Consider the following 16,249-nt stretch of genomic DNA (forward strand, 5'->3'; position numbering starts at 1 on the left):
GCGTCCAGGCAGGCCTTGATGCAGATGCTGCGTAAGCACATCTAGTGCTACCGGAGTTCCTCAGCAGCCCGCTGTTGGGGTACCTGCCTGGTCCCTTGTTGCTTTCTATTTCAATACAAATTGAGTTTGTTTGTGTGTTTGTTTAAATAAAGGCATTTTGGGTCCACAGCTGAACTTGACAAAACTTGTCGAATCTGCTGAACCAGCAAGTTTGCCCGAAGTCGTACTGCAGTGCCACGGAGTTTTATTTGCAGGGCTTTTTTTCTTGTTTGGGTTTCAGCAGTGCAGCAGAGCTCGCACAACACCAGGCTCGATGCCCGCTGTGCTGTGCCACGCGTCCCCGTCGGTGGGAGCTGAGGTCGGTCTGTGGGGAAACGGGTCACTGGGCAGCTTAAAGCTGGCTGGGGCATGGGGAACCTGGGGAGGGGAGAAGGGGTGTCCATTGTCACAAAATCATCAGCATCAAAATGACTGGATTACGTGAGACTGTCAGCATTTATGCAGAATAAATAAAAATGCAACCTTTATTGAATAGAAGATGACAGCATGGATCCTGCAGTGCCGTGAAGCAGGGGGTCACAGAAATAAGTCAGTGCCTACTTGTCAAGTCTCGGTCTCTAAAGCCCTTCTGTTCTGGTTTGGGATCCAGCTTGTGGTGCTTGGAAGCAGTAGAGAAATGAGAGAGCATAAGAAATAATCTGTACTTGCTGTATTTATTCCTTTCCTAGCTTGCTTTAGCTCTAAATAGCGTTGATAATTCTAGTGAGGATTTTTCCCCTCAAACCACGTCTCCTGAGATTGCATGTTCTAATTCCTTTTCCATCACCCTGTCTAAGCATCTTTTGCTTGCTTGTGGCTCTGCCTGCTGTAGAAGGCAAGCTGTAGAAGTAAATCTTAAGCCACCAGTATTAGAAAGGTGACACTGAAAATATTTACTACTCAGGCTTAGCAACTAGAAGCTGAAAGGTTCGAAACTAACATAGGTTTTAGTGAGGCTGTTTCTAATTAGTTTTTGTTTGCTTAGTTAGCCTCTTTAGCTGTGTGTGTGAGGTGGTATGAACTATCAGAGCAAGAGTATGAATTAGGGAATGGCATTAACCTTAAAACGGTTTTCTGCCTCTAATTTCACCTGATGCAGGATACTACATGTTCCGACATAAATACACATTTGAAAAAAAGATGTCCCTGTAGCACTGTCCTAACAGAACAGTATTTTTGAAAAGCACGTAGTCACCCGTGGAAAGCTCCGGAGCCTATATTTGACTAAAGGTGGTTGCATTAGCAAATGAGGATGAACTCTACTCTCAGGCATGTAATAGTTGCCGTAGCCCTGGGACTTAAAGCATTTGTTACTTCAAAATTCCCAGCAAAGGAATGACTTTGGCAAAAGTACCTGTGTGCCTAGGGAGGTGCTCGTGGTGAAAGTGCTTATACATGTAGCGAAATGCCACTTTGAAAAACGTCTTTTGCAAAATGTGCAAGAAATCCAAACTGTGAAGTTATAATACTACCACAGTTCACTGTACTGTTCCAGTGACTCTTAAAGAATGTTATTTAATCCATATATGAAAATAATGCATTCTCTGATGAGAGATGATTGTATACAGTATTCTATTTGAAGAATGGCACACAGAGTGACTATGTGTCTTTTGTGTAAAACGTTTATGAAGTCGCTTTGGACTAATACTTTAAGGTTTTGTGAGGAGAACGTGCGAAGTGCGGGAATGGCATATCTGCTGAGACGTAATATTTATTATCTTGGTTAAATTGGCAGGTGTGAAAGCAAAATGGCGGGGAACAGCCTTGTCCTGCCCATCGTCCTGTGGGGCCGGAAAGCCCCCACGCACTGCATATCCACCCTGCTGCTCATGGAGGACGCCTCAATGATCGTCACGGGCTGCCACGACGGACAAATATGTCTCTGGGACCTGTCCTTAGATTTAGAGGTAAGACGAAAGTCTGCATGACCGTAATTTTCTCTGTGTTTCAAGTATGTACTGGTGTTGCCAGTGTGATTTTATTCTTTGATATTGTAGTCTCCGTTCTGGTCTTCAGCTCTTTCTACACCCCATTTGCTTGTCCTGTCTGCCTCTCTCTCACAAGGCCTGGATGTGACACTACATGCTTCCCGTAGTGGGTATTTCAGATTAGAGACATTTTTGCTCTTGAACTTTGCTGCTTCTGCAGAAATTTTTTTTAGCAATTACTTCCTCTTTTCTGGAGCTGCTCTGGACGAGTCATTACTTTCAAGTTTAGCTGCTTCATGTTGTTTTGTGAAAACAGATTCCAGTGATCAGAGGACTGTACTTGGAGAACTCTTTCAAGTTATTATTTTATTCAACCATTGGGTTTTTTTCTGTGAAAACTGAAAGGGAAAAAAGGCTGGTGGCAGAGATAAAGGTTGATGATGAATTGCTTTATGCCAGTGACTGCCCTAGAGTTGAAATCTGCTAGTGTCTATTTTGAATGTCATCCTGTAGTTTGCCTTGGTACAAAGAGTTTTAAACTCTTGGAATGGAATAGCAAAACAATCCTTTCTTGTAAAAAAAGCAGTTCAGGAAAAGCTTGTACTGAAAACCTAAAAATCTCAGTGTCTGTGAGTTACCCCCATAAATTGTGTTTATCTCTGGTGTATTTAAAAGAAGGAATGTGAGAAAGTGACTGGTCCTTTCTAGAAAGGACAAACAAAGGGCAGTCATCTTTTTTATCTTTAATCTGTGCATGGGCTTTATGTAAACTTCTTTATGTATGTACAGTGTTATGAACTGTACTTGATTGGGGGGAGGCTATTGTTGCAGTAAAACACATTTTTTTCATTCAGGGTTTAAAATTATTGATAGTACGAGTTTGATGCAAAATGCATTTTTTCACAAATTTGCATTACAGTATTAGGTAGAAGCTCTTTTTTGCATAGTGTAGCAGAGTTCTCTGCAAACGCTTTCAAGATTATATATCTGCTGCTATGCTAATTGAATGTGTCTGTGTATATACATTAACACATATGTTTGCGTAATACTTAAAATGGAAATCTGGAATATGTATGTTCTGGTGAAGTAATAGTGCCTATGTTATGTTTACTTCACGTTTTGTTTCCCTGATTCTAGATTAATCCCAGAGCTCTGTTGTTTGGTCATACAGCCTCAATTACTTGTTTGTCAAAGGCCTCTGCTTCCAGTGAAAAGCAGTATATAGTGAGCGCATCAGAAAGCGGGTGAGTTTCCTGGGGATTTATTAATATGCAGATCTGTTAAACAACGGAAATTGAGGGTGGAGCAGAGATCACAGTACACAGTATTTTTTTACTTAATCTGTAGTCTATAGATATTCCAAATGATGGGACTTCGCCACTGTAGATAGTGAGCGTGGTGTGAATTTTGGGTTCATGGCCTGAAAGGAGCCTGGGGAAGTGCCCGAGGTCCTGGGGGGTTTCCTCTGTCACTTCTTGCACCCTGGCAGTCGGTGGCCGGACGCTGCACAGTTGTACGAAAGCAGTGTGTGGAGGATTGGATGTGATTTACCTCTGGATGGGCGATGAGATGTGTGACGTTGCTTCTTTCAGCCAAGGCACTTCTGTGCTTTCCATCAGCTTTTTGCTCGTGTGAGTTTGTCGATTCAGCTGACGGTAGACCCGAGTTTTGCTCCTTTTTGTCTGCTTATCCAAGATCTGTTTCTGGAGTGGAAGCAAGCTGGAGTTGCACTGGAGCTTGTTGGCAGGAAATTATGCCCAGTACATGTTTTGCAACTTGGAAACTTGTCACACAATTTATCGTTATTTCTGTTGCAGTGTTTGATTTTTATCCTTAAGAAAAAATACATCAGAAATACATTTACTGTTTTAAGAGGTTTTATTTACTAATTGGAGCAACTGTTTAGAGGGCAGAAGGGGCAAGAATTTCTCATGCGATTGACATTAATGGGGATTTCCGTCAGGTAATTCAAAGGAATAAAAGTCATACTCCGTAACTTTTTGGTGAAATGTACTTTGTACACTCACATTGTAGCCTAGATTTTGGGCTAATTTATTGAAAAGATACACAGTTTGATAAATTATAGGCCAAAGCTTTGGAGCCAACTAATTTTGTCATCCATAACTCCCACCCACCTCTTCTCCTTCCTATCCTCTGCTTTGGGCTGAGTCTGTGATGAGCCTTGGCATTTCACTGGTTTCCCTCTACCTTTGTAGGGAAGAAGAGGTTGTGTAGATTCAGATAGAAGGACTGGAAATTCAAGTGGATTTTGAGTTTCCTTTATCTAAATATAATTCGAATAGTCAGTAACCAATGGTTAAGTTTTTCCCCAATGTAAATGATTTGTAAAGCCTTGGAAGATTGAAGTAGTTTCCATGTAGTTTTAGTCTGCCTTTTATATTTTAGGGAGATGTCTCTGTGGGACGTGAACGATGGGAGGTGCATAGAGTTTACTAAACTAGCCTGCACACATACTGGCATACAGGTTAGTACCTTGTGTATGTTCCAGAGGTCCTATTCTATACTGCGAAGCGTGGATGACTATAGAGCAGTTATCAAAGCAAGGCAGTTTTGTTTCTTTTTAAGCTTATTAATGACATTGCATGCATACTGAAGTGTGTCATAAATAGTTTATGTTGTATCATCAAATGCCCTGGAGCTGGAAGTATGTGCTGTGCTTCAGGATTTGAAAAAAATGTATCATGATTAATGAGAGAGGCTGGAAAGAAGGGAGGAAAAGGAGATGATTTCTGGAGGCAAACTGCCAGGGGAGGTGGGAGCGTGAGGATGAGCCTAGCAGGGCAGGCTGAGGCAGGTTTCCATCAGCTGCGGGAGCTGGGTGTGCAGGACAAGGATTGCCTTGGGAAGATAACAGCTCCCTCTCTCCTCATCAATGCAGAGTAGTCATTTTTACACGTACAGGCATTAGAATATATTTACAAATTTATGGTTGTGATTAAAAAAGAAGTAATCGATGCCTCACATGGCATATAACTTCTGTATTTTGTTTATATCCATTTAGTTCTATCAGTTTACAGTTGGGACACAGCGTGAAGGGAGGCTATTATGCCATGGACATTATCCAGAAATTCTTGTTGTGGATGCTACCAGCCTTGAAGTTCTTTATTCTTTATTATCAAAGATATCTCCTGACTGGATCAGCTCCATGACTATCATTCGATCCAATAGAACACAAGGTAATTATTTTTGTTGCTTTTATTATGGCTTTGCCTGGCTATAAGAGAAACACTGTTTTCAACTTTCTCAAGAACCTGGGGAGGAACTGGAATGTTGCTTCTTGTGATCTTGGGCGACACCCAGCAAGCACTAACCTTTCTGAAAAGCAAAGCATGCATGGTTGTTTCTAGTCCCTGAAAAATAGGCTAGGTTGACATCTATGCAGTGTTGTCTCTGCTGTTCTGTCAAATGGGAGTTCTGACTCTGGCTAAAATGTAACTGCTTTCTCATGAGCAGAACCTAACATCTAGCCAAATCACTGAGTGTGCGTGCTCGGCAGGATCCAGGCTCGCCTATGAAATGGATTCAGTTCTGTCATCTTCAGTGTGTGTGTGTGCTGAAACCTGAAGGACAAGGAACCTTCTTGCCGAAAGAGTGATTTTTTTTTTTTTTTTTTTTTTTTTTTTTTCTTTTGCATAAAAGCACATCCCACTAGGGTGATAACTTGTTTTCTCTAAGAGAATTGCAGAAGATGCAGAAGAGTTCTGGAGAGCGCTCTGACAGCGAGAGCCTGGAAACTGGCACAAGAGCAAAGGAAGGGGTGCAAGAACTTTAAATGCTAAGGCTGTCATCTGCGTTACTAAAGTGACGTGTAGTGTACGTACACATAGAGATCATTTGGCAAGCTATACATTGTAATTTTTGACAAGATCTATATGTGTACGAGTATTTCTTGTGATTAATAGCTTTACAAAAAGCGCTGTCGTAACATTTTCAAAGCTGTTATTATAGGAAATGTGTTTAAGGAATGTGCTGATTAAAGTACACAATAGGATTAAAACACCTGAAGACTGTAGAGGGAGGAACTTCTAAAAGTGATGACAGTCGATGTAGTGGAGAGGTGTGGGAGTAGGCTCAGGTTCAGTGGTGGATTCGCTGACATGGGTTGAAGCGATACCTGTCCGTGCATCTGTGTTGCTCTGCTAGGTTGTCTTAATTTGCTAGGCTTTAAATTCTGGCAGCCGAGGCAGAGAGGTGGCTCGTTCAGGTTGTCCTGTTGTGGAGACTGTGATTCCCTGGAGGTTTGGGAAACACTAAGGAAGAAGGTCCTGACAAAAGGAGAGGCTTTTACCTGGAGTTAAGGCTGCCAGCAGTTGGTAAACTGAGGATTCCCAAAGTCCTGGAGTGGGAAAGCTCAGTTGCTATCCCCACAACATCTAAGCTGCTGGAACAACTGGAAGTGAACTCTGGTATTACGTGTTTCCTGATACTGCCTTTATTTCTTTTGTAATCCTTTTTATCTTGTTATCAAGAAATTACCCCTTGGGTTTTGGCCTTGCACCAGACTAGTCTGGTAGAAACAGGAGTGTCTCGAAAGTTTGTCTAGCACTCCATATACTTTGTTTTTTGTGGAGGCTATGACTCTAATGGAGTCCTTCTGCAGGGATGCGCTTTGGGAAGCCGCTGCCCGGAGATGCCTGGGCAGCTGTACAGCTGGGGCGTGCTCCCCACCGCGCCGGCGTGTCCTCGCGGGCTGCTGCGGGCAGGCACCGCGCGTCCCTCCTCCTGGCAGAACAGCCCCTTCCTTCAGGGACAGCGATGGGACAACCCGCAGTGTCCGACAGCAGTACTGGAAACCACTGTGACTTCCCTTCCCCCCATTTAATTTAAGCCCTCGTGTTAAATAAGAGAGATGGGAATGAGACTAAAACCGTGGAATCTGTGTTTGTGTGTATGTGCTTCTGGAATACCACTTTGCAAAGAGAGGTTTGATTTTGAAGCAAACACTTCAGGAATGTTTTGATAAACTTTAATGTTGAGGTACTCTCGGTATATTTTTGTACTTGGATATGCACAAGCGTACAACAAAATGAAGACGTCCTTATACTTATCAGTCTAATGTTTGTTTCTCCCCAGAGGATACTGTTGTAGCAGTTTCAGTGACTGGCATCCTGAAAGTATGGATAATAACCTCTGAAGTTAGTCGGATGCAGGTAAACAAAGGCTTCTGAATTAATGATATTTCCTGTTGTGATGAAGGCAGAGCTTCTATTAATGCTGTTTCCTGTTCTTCCAGCTACCTAATGATATTACAGTTTTTTTCCTCTTTGCCATTTGACAATCAGCTTCCCTAATTTTGCTCTACTGATTCTTGAGGGTACCAGCAGAACTCAAATCGTTCTCGTGTTTGACTCTGCGAACTGATTTCAAAATTAAGAGTAGGATAATCTCTGATTTCTACAAATCTGTGTTTTTATTTGTACCATGTAATGATTGATGATAATATACAAATATTCTTGTTAACATAGAACATGCTTATTTCCAGATGAACATGCTTATTTCCAGATGAACATGCTTATTTCCAGAATATTTATAATGCAAAAGGAACGTGGGTTGCATTAGCTTGGAAGATCAGTGTAATGGAATTCTGTGCTTTTGACCCCATCAGGGGACAGAGGGGGTATTCACATTTTTTTGTTTCATAGTTTCAAACTTGATGAAATTATGTTTGTTCTCAAAGCGTTTTCTGGAAACCCTTGTCATGCAGCTAATAATGTTTTAGCTAACATCACCTTGCACAGTTACACTTAAAAAGGGAGCTGTGAGCAATGGAAAGTGTTGGCTGTTATGAAAGTAAGAAACAGAAAGATGTAACTAAACAGGAGCTTACAGTCTAGTCTGTTTGGGACATGGGGAACCTTCAGAGAATGAAATGTGAGCTGAATCTGCTTGGGTGTCTGGGTGCAAGGTGGTTCATTGGCAGTGATGATACTAACTGGGCACTGTTAATCTGTCCAGCCAGGGAATTTGTTAGACTGAAGTGACAAAAGGGGATACCACGTGCTCTTGCAGATCTTTATATGAGGAGCAGTAGGATAAGAACTGCTACCAGCGTGTTTGGGTTTTCCTTGGAAGTTGGCCAGCTGGTGCCTCATGAAATAGTGTAGTCCCTTTCCTATCACGTGGCCTCTGTCATGTTTCTAAGTTCAAAGTGAGCGAGAAAACAAATCAGCTGGGTGTTCTCTTGTTATCTGATTTCGATCTGCAGGTTGTTCTGTGTAGAGACTCTCAGTTTCAGACTGGGGTGGTGGTCACGCTGTCTGAGCACTTCAATGGTGTCTGTGTAGCACAGAGTGCTTATTGCCCACCTTGAAGATGAGGAAATAATAATTCGGGAAAATACTGTATTGCCAGAGATCTATAACAGAATAAGGAGTTGTGATCTAGGATGTCCGAGTCCCCACTTCTGCCTTCATTGCCTGGCTGTCCTGATTTGCTCTGCCCTGTCTCAATAAGGTTTTTTGTGAAAGCGAAGAGCCCTGTGAAATGGGTTAAAGCAGCTGGCATTGCAGATAGGTCCTTCTGTAGGTCTCCTGTTTGTACCTGCAGCAGGATATCTGCAGCCTTCGCGTTGTTTCAGCCAAGTTTTTGTAACTGTAAGCCAGAATTTTCAAATGATGAATGGCTGGCTGTCCCTCCTTCCTTCAGGGTGTCCCAAGTCAGGGTGAAGATGGATAGTCCATCAGATGGACAGCTCACAAGGGAGGATTAGCTCACAAGGGAGGATTAGCTAGGGAGCTGGTTCATGCGTGTTCTGGATCTGGACAGCTTGGCAGTCACCACTGTCAACACAACCAGAAGAGAAGGCTTTGCTGTGGGTGGGCCCAGATTAATCAAGGTTCAGCACCGATGTGATAGACCCGTCTGATACTCAGACTCAGGAGAGGGTGTTTGGCCAAATGGTGAAGATCCTGTGCTATTGGACAGTGCTAGACTGATCTCAGAAGAACGTGGTCAGCAGTGGCTGAAGCTTAACCTCTGGCCAAGGGTCGGTCGACAGCTGAAGACTTTGAGACATGATCATGCTGGTTGATGTGAGGAAGGGAACAGGCTCAGGTGTTCAGCAGTTCAGCTCTGTGACTCCACTGACGTGCTGGTTGGTACTTGCACCTGATTATGGCTATATACATACGCTCGCTAAATAAAAGCGATAACCTCTTGTTGGCGTCACTTTTGGCTGTCCCTACAGGTCAGTTTCTTACCTATCACTTCTTTAGTTCTGCTCTGCTGCATATGTGCTACCCTGGTACTTGTGACAGTTTGCAGACTTGACTCTCACAGGACAGTTGATATTTAACATAGGATATACCCATAGGAGTATCAAAACAAAACAGAAGTATTTTTTTTTTCAGTTAAAATTTACAGAAACACTGACAAGCTCTTGACTTGAGCAAATTTAAAACCATAAAGAAATGCCATTTTTGAAGATGTTGTTATTACGGAAGGTAGTATGCCTCTGTTTAATTTCAGAGTTATAAATTTAAATAAAATGCCATTAATTTATTGTTGATTTTGTTTGTTTGTTTAGGATACAACACCAGTGTTTGAAGAGGAGTCAAAACCTATTTATTGTCAAAACTGTCAGAGCATTTCCTTCTGCGGGTTTACCCAGCGGTCGTTGTTGGTAGTGTGCTCCAAGTACTGGAGGGTAAGGCGAGCTAGGGGAACGACACCTGGCTGCTTTTCTCTGTAGAAGCTGATCTGGTTAAACTGCCAGTCAGACATTTAGATCAGGATGCTCAGAGTGCTTTTGGTGTGGCTAGACTGAAACCAAAATTAGCCGCTCTCTGGGCACTTTAATCTGTAATTGCTTAATGACAACAGACTTTTCTGTTTCTTTTCAGGTTTTTGATGCTGGAGATTATTCCCTCTTATGTTCGGTCCCTAGTGAAAACGATCAGACCTGGACTGGTGGCGACTTTGTGTCAGCTGATAAAGTGATCATATGGACGGAAGATGGGCAAAACTTCATATATAAGTTACCAGCCAGGTAGTCAACAATCAAATACTCCATTTATTTGTTTTTTTGAGATAAAAACATGAGAGACTTTGAAGAAATATTGAGTATCTTTGGCTTTTGTTTTGCTACAAAACCATATGGATGTTGCACAAACTAGTATTCCATGAGATATTTTAAAGTGCGTGTCCCCTAAATGTATCGGTGCTCAGTAATTTGGGTTGCCTCAACCAAGCTTGCTTCACTATTTTCTGGTATTACACTAACTCTTTTTCACTTCCTCGTGGAGCTGTGTGATGGGAAGAGGTACATTTTCTGTTGGGCAAGAGTCATACGTTAAAATAAAATGTGGTTGAACTATTTCCTTAACCAAAATCAGGTCCAAATCAGGAAGAGGTAAGATTTTGCTATATGGAGTAGAACATAAATGATGATTGTATTATTGTAACAGAGTACTCTTTCAGCCCTTTAAGGGAAGGCATGAACAGCTGAGTGTGCACGTGTAAATGTCAAAACATAAAATTAATTTAAAATTGGGTATCAAAGAGGTTAAATAAATGTGGAACAACAAAAGTAAAATAAAAAACTTTTCTAGTTTTCTTCTGACGTTTTCATGACATGCAGCCATCTCTCTGTTCTGGGTAGAGATGCAGCTTCATCTTGGAGATCCTTAAATGGGATCAATACAAATCAGGCGAGGACTCTTTCCTCACCCTCTTCTGTGATTAGAGCATAAGAATGTGAGCAGATTTTTCTGGTGATCTGTCAGAGGAATCCTTGGGTTTGGTGTGTGTTGGTCCTGAGTGAGGCCACATGTTAAGTCCAAAGCAGGGCTAAAGCCAGGCTTCCTTCATTCTGTTTTCCTTCTGTTCTGAATCCGGGGGGAAAGGGAGCTGGACACATTTGGAGCAGCTAGTAATTGACACAGCGTACCCTGTACATTAAAATTAGAGTAATGATCTGCTATACACTGTATTAACAATTGAAAAAATATAATGTTTAAGGGCTTGGGGGTTGTTTTTGCTTAGTATTATTTAGTTAGCTAGTGATGTAATAGTCACTCTCTAGTAATACAAGGAATTTTATTCCTTTCTCTTTGTTCTTAAACCCAGCTGTCTACCAGCTAGTGATTCATTTCGCAGAGATGTGGGGAAAGCAGTGGAAAACTTAATTCCACCCTTATTGTACAGTGTGTTGGACAGAGCAGATAAACAGGTAAAATTTATTTCTTTGAGCTTTCTTTTATGGACTGCATTTCTCTTTTAGAGTGTGGAAACATGCATACGTCATGACCAGTTCTTCTCTTCCAAAGCAGGCCTTTAGGATTTCTTCTCTTCCTAGAGCAGGCAGACAGATGCAGTTTCCCTGCTGTTTGGTTTGGTTCTCATTGGTTTTCAGATAAATGCAGAGGTTAGTCCCTGGTCAAGTGACTCTTCAGCTCCTGTGTACTAACAGTTTATCCTGCATCAATGCCTGGGGAATCAGAAGCCAAGTTGTGATGTGCGTGATGATTAGGCAATAACTGAGCAAGAGCTTTCAGAATCAAAGCTTTGAATTTGAAAGCTTAAATCCTTGCAAAGTAAAGAAAATCAGATTTGGTAGGCCAAAGTCCTCTTTGAGCTGTATTTGATTTTTGCATTGTACTGTGAACTGTGTCTGCTGTAAACTAATGTATCTAAGACTGCTGTATGATACACGTAGTACTTACACCTATACTACTATGCATAAGTAACTGTCCTAGTTACAAATGCTGTTACTGTAAGACTGTTGTAGAAATCCTTTTTTATTGTAACCATTTAAAGTGTTGCCAAATTTGGACATTGAAACCTTTTTTTTTTTTTCCCACTATGTTGTCCATCAATGTTAATATTTTTTTGCTTCTGTTGTGGCCAACGTTCCTTACTGTGTAGTGGAACTTCAGCTCACCATTGCCGTTAAAATGTTAACATTTTTAGAATACAGACACATAAATAAAATATTCTAAATATGAATATATTCAGAACAGATCCAAATTGATATAAAAATCTCTTTTCCTTTCCCCTAAACCTGTGACTTGTTTTGTAACTACCCACAGCTGCTTCCAATTCGTGTTGCTATATTTATTCTTTCTGCTGCATGAAAGATAAAGCATAAAGTAGCTACTTTTTGTCCTGCTTTTAAAAAGGTATAGTGGATTGTGTGGGGAAGGTAAATTTTGAGGTTAGTACATGGTTTGCATGTGTTCTGAAGTTGCTAATTTTATTTTTTTTTCCCCAGCTACTAATATGTCCTCCAGTTACTCGATTCTTCTATGGACACAGGGAGTTTTCCTATAAGCTGCTAATCCAAGGAGACTCTTCAGGGAGGCTGTGTATTTGGAGTGTGCCTGATACTCTTGAACAACAAGACAGTGCAAAAGGTATATCTAATTAACAGGCTTGTGGCCAGGTCTTTTAGCAGGCATCTCTATTTTTTGTTATGTATTTGGTTGCTGGATAAAGCACTGCTGCTTTTCCTGCAGATCCACAAAGTTGTCTTTTTTAATCGGTAGCTTCTCGTAAGAGTTATAGTAATTTAATATTTTCATATGTGATCAAAATCTTCATTTACTCTCAGTATTTTTCAGGTATTAAGTTTTACTGCTTTATTCCAAAGACTAGCTCTGGTCATTGCTGTCTGCCTGTGTAACTTCCTCTGGTAGTTTAAAGCATACGCTTTTCCAGTTCTCATGTGTATTATTTCCATGTGGTGCTGCAGCTGTGCTCATGTAGTCAGTAAATTAATCTCCAGTATGTACCTTTTACTTTGTTCAAAGTGTTGTAACATGGTGTATTTAATCTTTGAGATCTTTTCAGAAGAGCATTCCTAATTTTCATTCTTGATTTTTGGGGGTGTTTGTTTTTTTTCTTTTAAATTCTCCTCCTACCTCACCCCTTCCTCTTTTTTTTTTTTCTTTTCTTTTCGAGCAGGACTGCAAACAACAACTTCAGTATCCCTCCAAGAAGCTTTTGATAAACTGACTCCTCGCCCTGCTGGGATTATAGACCAGCTAAGCTTAATACCAAACATCAACGAACCGCTGAAAGTTACAGCCAGCGTGTATATCCCGGCCCATGGGCGGCTGGTTTGTGGCCGTGAAGATGGGAGCATTGTGATTGTGCCGGCCACACAAACTGCTATCGTCCAGCTGCTGCAGGGAGAGCATACGCTGCGGAGAGGTATGCAAACAGCTTTTGCAAAGCATGGCTGGATTACAGGGGGCACCTGTCCTGAGACTTGCTGAAGTAAGAAATCACAGAATCACAGAATAGTAGGGGTTGGAAGGGACCTCTGTGGGTCATCTAGTCCAACCCTCCTGCCGAAGCAGGGTCACCTACAGTTTCACGAAGAGAACCTTGAGTCATTTTATGGGTGGAAATCATAGAACATCAGACTTGTTAAGAAAATGGTTATATTATGTAATTAGAAACCCAAGTAATAAATGAACTGTGGCCGGCTTGCGTCTGTTCTGGGGGAGGTCCCTCCACTGGAAAGTCCTGGATATTCCTCCTGGGTTTTTGAGAGGCAGCAGCAAAGATTTGGTGGGGGACGTGTCCTGGGCAGTGCCTTTATCCCTGGGTATTGGTGTGCCTGTGGAGGTCTCCTTGGGAAAATAATGCATCTAATAGGGAATTCCTCTTTGTGTATGGTGGAGCTAGTGGAGTGTTATATGTTGGCCTGCTGTTGTATATTTTGGTTCCAGATAATGTTACTTTAATACTTTGTGGTCATAGTTGCAGGACAAATATTTGTGTTTTTCTTTTTACAATTGCTGATAAATGAAAAAGACATGTAAATATTTTTCTGTAAATATAGGTATGAGTTTGTCAGTTACATACAAGGCTGTCAGTTGTACTCTTTCCTTTGTATAACTGATTTACTTCATACAACTTTATACAAATGATTTTTTTTCTTAATGTGAAGTTGGATTGCTTCGAAGTTGATACGTTATTCTGCAAATAAGTGTTTGTGATTCGTACCCTCATAAAAATGCAGAAGTGCCTGTGCATGTTCTACATAAGGTTTGCTGTGCTTGCTAGAAGGCATAATCATGTAGAGCAAAAAAGTTCAACTGTATCATGCAGGTGTTGCATAGAATACTTGATTCTGGTATTTAATTTACTGGGCCCACTCTTTCAAATTTGCCATCTAAAAAGACAATTTTTCGAAGCATCTTTTGCAATAGTTTGAAGGTTAGAATGAGAACGATTTCACTCATGTGTTTGATCTCAGTGAACAGAAGGCTTGCTGTTCTTGCTCTGTGTTCACAGAAATTGTTTTCCTTTCTAAAAACCTATTCTGTGCAAGCACCAAATGCGTAACACTCCAGACTTGCATGCCACTGTTGTGGCCAGTGCAGAGTAAGAGTACGTGATTTTCCTGGTACTGGTCTTTTTGGTTAAAACCTTGGATGAATTCATGTTTGATGGGGAAGGGAATTTATTTTCTCACATCTTCATGGCCTTTTAAATTTTTTTTTTTAATGGGATTTTGCAGGGGGGGAAGCTGTTTTAAGACAGCTGGATTACTTTAGAGTGAGATTGTACAGCAAGACAAAAGGAGTTATGCAGTCTAGTGAAAAAAAATGAGCCATTCAAAAAAAAAAGACAGGGCTCCTTTGATAAGAACTTCTGTCAAGAATTGCAGTACATCTGTATTTTTTTTTTTTAATCAAGGACAGTGTTCTGGATTGTTAACTGCTCTAGTGAATTGTATTTTTTTTTTCTCTCCTTTTCTTTTCTTACCCCTGTCACCCATTGCCCAATTTCTCAGGTTGGCCACCTCACCGGACTCTACGAGGCCATCGAAACAAAATTACATGCTTACTGTATCCTCATCAGGTTTCTTCTCGTTATGATCAAAGGTATTTGATCTCAGGTGGTGTGGATTTCTCAGTCATCATATGGGATATATTTTCTGGAGAGATGAAACATATCTTCTGTGTACATGGTGGAGAAATTACGCAGCTTCTAGTTCCACCAGAAAACTGTAGCGTAAGTTTTACGTAATGTGTCTGATAAACTGTCTCACACTTCCTGTAAATGGTACAGCTCTTCAAATCCTTGAGAATGTGAATGTGATAGGAAACACTGAAGATGTAACCCTGCCCCGATCTGTAACTCTCGCAGACGCTTAAAAGGAGCTGAATTGTTCTGTTAATCTTGGTTTTGCTCGCATCATGTTTTAGCTACGTAAAACATAAAAAATTGTGGAAAAACTGGACATTAAAACCTAGCTAGCTAGGGGAATACTTGGCATTTTATGATATGCAGCATTAACAGTGGGAGAGGATTTCCAGGACCTGGAAGCCGTCTTTCCCCTGCAGGTGCTTAGCGAATGTGATAGGCAAGCATTCCCCACCAGTTAGCCCAAAGGCAATTTTGTCTCTCATAACTTGGATGAGTGGGTAGAATTTAATGAACAAAATGACATTGATTTACTTGAGAACCGTGGTTTCTCTTTTTCGCTTAACAAAACAGTTTCTAATACCTGTTTGCTCTTTATGATGTGCAAGAGGTTGGACTCACGAGAATTGCTGCAAGTGCAATTCTGTTTCTAGGGCCCGCAGTGAATTTAGGCATAGACTTATGTGCCTGGTTTTTGGTTATAAAATAGGTTGTTGGTCACCATGCTTGGTCCAGTGAAGAAGAGACAATTAAATGTAAACTCTCTGCATTGTGTTAAAGATTTATTTTTTTTTTTTCCCCTTGTTTTCTTTTATTAGGCAAGAGTCCAGCACTGTATTTGCTCTGTTGCCAGTGATCACTCGGTAGGTCTTCTGAGTCTGCGGGAGAAAAAATGCATCATGCTGGCATCCCGTCACCTTTTCCCGATTCAAGTCATAAAATGGAGGCCTTCCGATGACTATCTGGTAGTAGGATGTTCAGATGGGTCTGTGTACGTCTGGCAAATGGATACTGGTAAGGTTAAGTTCAAAGACGTTGATTAAACAATTTTTTAATACATCTGTATTTGGTTATAGTTCTGTATAAGTTGCATCTGAGATGAGAGTTAAATTTTTTTGCACATTTGTATATGGAAACTTAGCACTCCACTATTCCCAAAATTTGTAGATTATATAAGCTTTTGTTAGATACATATTTTAGTATTGGGTCCTCTCAGTTTATTAGCATCCGTGCTTCCTCGGTGACATTCTTGAAACGTTGGTGTGAAGTGCCGCACCTCAAATCTACAACAGTTTCCTCATCTGCGGAGTGAAGGAATTGTTTGGGTTTTTGTATTGTTTGGTTTGTTGTTTGGTGTGGTTTTTTAAAAAGGGACTAGTGCT

General features: G+C 41.0%; 1 protein-coding gene across 2 annotated transcripts in view; it reads left to right on the top strand.

The window, feature by feature from the left end:
• Positions 1-16,249, top strand: part of LOC104339069 (WD repeat-containing protein 7) — a 128,688-nt gene that overhangs the window by 10,981 nt on the left and 101,458 nt on the right. For both annotated transcript variants that reach the window (XM_075410819.1, XM_075410820.1), the window contains exons 2-13: positions 1,775-1,946; positions 3,105-3,211; positions 4,374-4,452; positions 4,990-5,164; positions 7,062-7,138; positions 9,514-9,633; positions 9,830-9,975; positions 11,055-11,157; positions 12,199-12,340; positions 12,891-13,139; positions 14,734-14,954; positions 15,686-15,881. In XM_075410819.1, the coding sequence (XP_075266934.1) occupies positions 1,788-1,946; positions 3,105-3,211; positions 4,374-4,452; positions 4,990-5,164; positions 7,062-7,138; positions 9,514-9,633; positions 9,830-9,975; positions 11,055-11,157; positions 12,199-12,340; positions 12,891-13,139; positions 14,734-14,954; positions 15,686-15,881 (1,774 nt within the window). In that variant the 5' untranslated portion in view covers positions 1,775-1,787. The remainder of the gene's footprint in view (positions 1-1,774; positions 1,947-3,104; positions 3,212-4,373; positions 4,453-4,989; positions 5,165-7,061; positions 7,139-9,513; positions 9,634-9,829; positions 9,976-11,054; positions 11,158-12,198; positions 12,341-12,890; positions 13,140-14,733; positions 14,955-15,685; positions 15,882-16,249) is intronic.

Source organism: Opisthocomus hoazin, chromosome Z (genome assembly GCF_030867145.1).
Source record: "Opisthocomus hoazin isolate bOpiHoa1 chromosome Z, bOpiHoa1.hap1, whole genome shotgun sequence".
In the NCBI taxonomy this organism is placed as follows: Eukaryota; Metazoa; Chordata; class Aves; order Opisthocomiformes; family Opisthocomidae; genus Opisthocomus; species Opisthocomus hoazin.